The sequence below is a fragment of the Epinephelus moara genome, chromosome 6 (assembly GCF_006386435.1).
Source record: "Epinephelus moara isolate mb chromosome 6, YSFRI_EMoa_1.0, whole genome shotgun sequence".
Classification (NCBI taxonomy): domain Eukaryota; kingdom Metazoa; phylum Chordata; class Actinopteri; order Perciformes; family Serranidae; genus Epinephelus; species Epinephelus moara.
This window is the reverse complement of record NC_065511.1, coordinates 37,539,045-37,544,086: the sequence shown is the minus strand read 5'-3', so window position 1 is coordinate 37,544,086 and position 5,042 is coordinate 37,539,045. Positions and strand designations below refer to the sequence as shown.

At 43.7% G+C, this 5,042-nt stretch overlaps 1 protein-coding gene across 1 annotated transcript in view; it reads left to right on the top strand.

The window, feature by feature from the left end:
• The window catches only part of znf385d (zinc finger protein 385D), a 128,151-nt gene extending 123,559 nt beyond the window's left edge, over positions 1-4,592 (top strand). The window contains exons 7-8 of the mRNA XM_050047600.1: positions 777-878; positions 3,330-4,592. Of these exons, the coding sequence (XP_049903557.1) occupies positions 777-878; positions 3,330-3,578 (351 nt within the window). The 3' untranslated portion in view covers positions 3,579-4,592. The remainder of the gene's footprint in view (positions 1-776; positions 879-3,329) is intronic.
• The last annotated feature ends 450 nt before the right edge of the window (positions 4,593-5,042 follow it).

The following is a 5,042-nucleotide window of genomic DNA, read 5'->3' as shown; positions in this document are numbered from 1 at the left end:
ACGACATACGGGGCATGAGATATGCCCATTCAAAGTTTGCAATTTCAGTCGGTTGCTATAGCGCCCCCCTTTGGCCAATTGATGTAATATTGCTTCATTGGCATCCTCCCATGACCCTCTACCACTGTGCCAAATTTCACATGGATTGACCAAGTCAGTGAGGAGAAAAATGTGGAACAGAGACACACACACAGTTTTTCGTCATAGTAAGATTGTTTTAAGTGAATGAAAAAAATAGGATGATGAAAATAAGAGTAAAGATGCTAATAGAGTAGTTGAATAGGAAAGAATACTCTGTATCTCCATGTCAAACCAACCCTTCACCTCTCCTGCACTACAGTCCCCTGCATCACTCTCAAACTTACAACAAATGATAATATGATGCAGGAGGGTTTTAGGACCAATAAAGACTATGAAACATTACTAATGCATATTCTGCTTCTCTGCTTTCAGCATGTAAATTACATTTGTGGTGGAACATGTGATGAGTAGTAACAAATGTACTTATTTTAACCCAAACCATGATCTTTTCCTAAACCTACACAAGTAGTTTTGATGCCTAAAGAAAATGAAACCTTGTGACTTTTTTAACACTGTTGGATATGCATCTGCTGGCCCACTGATAAGAGCAGTTAGCCCCATCAAAAGCATTACAGTGGTAGTGATTACAGCTAATAACAGTCATGTAATGGGCTGATGATATCTGAACTGGGCCGTACAGTGTGACTCAGGACCTGCCTGCGTCATCTGAAACTTGTTTTCTGTCTCTGTTTCAGCACATCAGCAGCCGGCGTCATAAAGACCGAGCAGCAGGTAAACCAGCCAAACCTAAATACAGCCCCTACAGCAAACCGCAGAAAGGCCAGACCAAGCAGCCGGTGAGTCACTGCACGCCTCAGTCATCTTATCAGCGACAGAAGTCCTGGTGTCAACACAACAGTCACAGTGACTCAGTTCTAATGGCCTCTTAGGAGACACACGTAGCAACCCATGAGAAACAGTTATTGTTTGATAACTGAGATTGAGTTCATTGTCACTCTCCCGTTCCAGCCGCTCTCTGCACTTTGCAGTCACATAAAAAGCACAGGCCTGTGCCCAACCTCAATATGTACCACTCTGTCTTGCTCTATTTGCATGGGAGAGAGCACTGCATGTAGATATCTGGCAGTTTAATGTTTCTTTGCTTAATAACAAAAAATCCCTCACACCTCTGCTTAAGTGTCTGTTCTGTGATAAGCCACGTTTAATCCGCTTCACGCCACCTTATTCAATAAAGTGTCAACTTTCATGACCAGATCACCTGTTACCTGGCTGTTATTAAAGATCCCTGGCAGGGAACAGCGGGATTTAATTTGAAAACTCGATATATTATTGACAAAAACGGCGTGTATCAAGGCTCCTCCGAGGCAGCACGCTGCAGGCAGAATGCAGTCTCTGGCCCAATACTATTTATAAGTAATTGTAAACGTCGGTTTTAACTTATTCGGAGAAGCTCAGCGTGTGGTCTGCCGCATCAAGGCAGAATTAGTGTCAGGCAAGTTGACAAACCGCGGAATAAGAGAAGTGAACTTCAAACACTTTCCTGGAGGTGATTGTTTAACTTTCTGGTTCTCGCTGTCCTGTGTGGCCTTCTTGCACTCCAGGAGTTAAAACAAATGTTAAAAATTGTTTTTTCGAGTGCCACATGACACAAGATTGGTAGGATGCATGAAGGAGCCATGTGGCTTCAATGTGGGAGAGATAGAGGAGAGCCCGACTTTCCATTTTGCAGACGCTCTCAGAAGACGGCATTAATCACACCCACTGTTTGCCGAGACGAAGCGCGGGGGTTACCAGTGTGGGGGAAATGACTTTTTCTGAAACCCATCATTGACTGAGTTAACGGAGAGGAGCTTCTTTGATGAGCGGAGAGTAAAGAATGCTTCCCATAGGGTTACGATGCCTGAGTCAGTGATTGATAACCCATGACAACGGCTGCCATCCTGGTGCTGTGAGACCGTAGATTTTCCATTACTGATACAGAAGATTAAGCCAGATAACTTTGGTGACCTTTTCACCCGATTAGGCTGTTTCTGTAGGTTGGGCCCTTTTTTCTGTTTGTCCTTTCTTATTCTCTCTCAATAAAAAGGACAGAACTCAATGCCCTTTGAGCAAGTCTTCTATTTCAATGTGCAAAAAAGGACTTTAACTAACACAAACACTTCTGCCAGCAGAACCTTTGTCAGATATAGAAGAGATCTGGATTCACCCTATTTTCCAAAATGCCTCATGCCCAAATTGCAGGTATATAAGTTAAGCCATTAAACAATTACATTCAATGTAAAGGGCTTTGCTGTCTATGGCTGTTTCCTGTTTAAGCTCTGGTGTCTCACAGATCACCTGCAACACTTTCAGCAATTAGCAGCTGATTTCTGGCACCTGTTTGATCCCCTGGCCCCGACTCTCACTGTGCCTGCAGGCTTCACTACAGCAGCAGTGCCCTCAGCCACCGAGCGTTCTGTTTATTCCTGTTTCTTGTAATAAATCTCATGTTTGTGACACCAGCATGCTGTCTCTGCTGATCCTGAATTGTAACAGTTGGGGAAATCAACAAAATGGATAAGCTGTGTTGACAAAGAGCAGATTGTAGGCCATCCCAGAGTCCGACGTGACATCTTCAGATTGTATTTTTAGTCTGATGAACAGTCCAAAATCAAATCATCCCATTTGAGAAGCTTAAACGATTACTCACGTATTAAAATTGTTGTTGATTAACTTTCTGTTTATCTTTGGCAAATCACTACGCACTAAAAATTCAGCCCAGTCACCAGAAGAAAATGTTGGCACCATAATGTGTCTTCAAACTGATTTAATATGTTACATTTGCACATTTCATACACACCATATCAACTTTTAAAGTGACGTAAAAAACAAGCTGAATTTGTCATCAGGAGGTGGAGGGGCACAGAGGAAAGGAAAATTCAAAATAAGAGCTCTTCTTTGTTCAGCCTATTTCTCCTAGAAATGTGTATTTGTCTGAAATAATCAGTTCTTGAGACAACAGTACGATACAAACGAAATCTTGATTGGCTGATAAATTAGGCTGCACAGTTAAGACATTTGTCTCTGTCTGTTTTCCCCTCTAACTGGGTATTTGAAGAAAAATACAATCTCTATTGGTTTTGGTATTTGTAGTGCTGAAAGGATTTCTAGCCCAGGGAAAAGCATGATTATGCTTTTGTGGCAGAATTTGCAATGTTGATTTAGATCTTTTTTCAGGATGTGTTCACATTATTTTGTCCACCCTGTGTACATGTAAACTGTACTGACTGTGTCTTGTCTTCCTACAGCTAAAGCTGTCCCTGGGTAAGGAGCGCCAGTGTCCACCTCTGACCACGCAGATCATACCTGCTCACCTGGCGGCAGTGGCAGCAGCCGCCGCCATCGGCAACACATTCACACACCGCACAAACCATGCCACTACCCACGCCCCGACCCCCACCCTCTTCCAGACACAGACCCTCACCGCTGCACTGCTCCGCCCGGCCCCCGGGCCTATCAGGACCTCCCACCCACAAGTCCTATTTGCCCCTTACTGACCTGTTTGACCCGGGCGGGTCTGCGCCGCCTGTCAAGGACCAAACCATGTGCTCCACCCTGACGAGGCCAAGGAGTCGTGACAGCATCTGCGCTCCTTCTATGCATCCAGGAACACCTTCTCACCTCTCCTCATATGGATTATCCCACATTTAAAGCTGAACCAGACTGCAGCGCAGCACTGGGCGCTTTCTCATACTGGATTTATTTCTCTAATCCCACTGAAAACCCGGGCCACAGCATAACTGCTTTCTGTGCCATCCTGCAGCCCATGACTCATTCTCAGACCCCGGACCCGGACCTACATTGTACCGCAATAATGTATAAGACTAACCCCGTGAACTATGCAGTGTCATTATTTCATGATGCAAGGCACAGTTTGAGCTAAAATATGGTAGGGATATGCTTTTTGTAAAGATACAGCGCGGCACTAAGATCATTGCTTTAGCGGAGGATTACTGTCGCTCATAATTTAAAAGGCTGTGACTGATCATAAGAGCGAGACAAGGCCCTCCTCTGTTCCTGTATGCACTTTAAGCCCCTCCTCTGTTGATGTCTACATTAGATGGCTAGGCTGTGTTAGATTGTTAGAGTACGTGTCGTGACGTGTGTTTTTGTATCTGTCCTCGCATATCTGTGTGTGTGCAAGTGTGTACTTCTGCATGTGTGCTTGTCCATGTGTGTATGAGTGTGTGTGCAGTGTGTGTAGGTGTGTGTGTGTGTGTGTGTGTGTGTTTGTGTGTGAGAAAGAGAGAGCTTCCCATCCACCATAAGCCATTCTAGTTGATATCCAGCACACATTGTCACTGACCGTGTCTCGGGCCAGAGGGACCACAAAGGCTTGTGTATATTAACTGTCAGTGTGTAAAAGGTGAACAATTTCAAATAAAAAGAGTCCTAATTTGTTACTGCTGGTGATCCTGTGTAGTTCAGCACATGCACGACTTCAAATTAATCTGGGTGGAGAAATATAAGTGGAGTGTACTGTATGGAAATACCAAAATATACTGCATAAAGATATTTATCTCTTATGAACTGCAGGATGTTCACTTTCCTGGTACAAAACACAGTTTGGTCTCAATAGCTAGTTTCAACATTCATGACAGCTGTACAGGGGGTGAATTTTATTATTCACTCATTAACATTTTATAAAGGCTCAAAATTAAGCATACTTACGTGGGATTTATACTTGTGCATTAGCTCTATGCAGACCCTACGGCCTGGCCTATGCACGTGGCCTACACCAGTGTGAGCATTTATACTTGTGTGGTGGTGTGTCTGTCACTCTGCAGTTACACCTCCAAAACATTAGTTGGTGGTGGGTTTTCTGTGAAGTGCTGTAAAGTTTAGTTGATTCAAAACACACATTAAACACACATTAAACATGACTTCATAGAGACAGTTTCAAACACAAGTACACAAATCAGCTTCACTATAACTCGCAGCATTCACAGACAAACACTTGT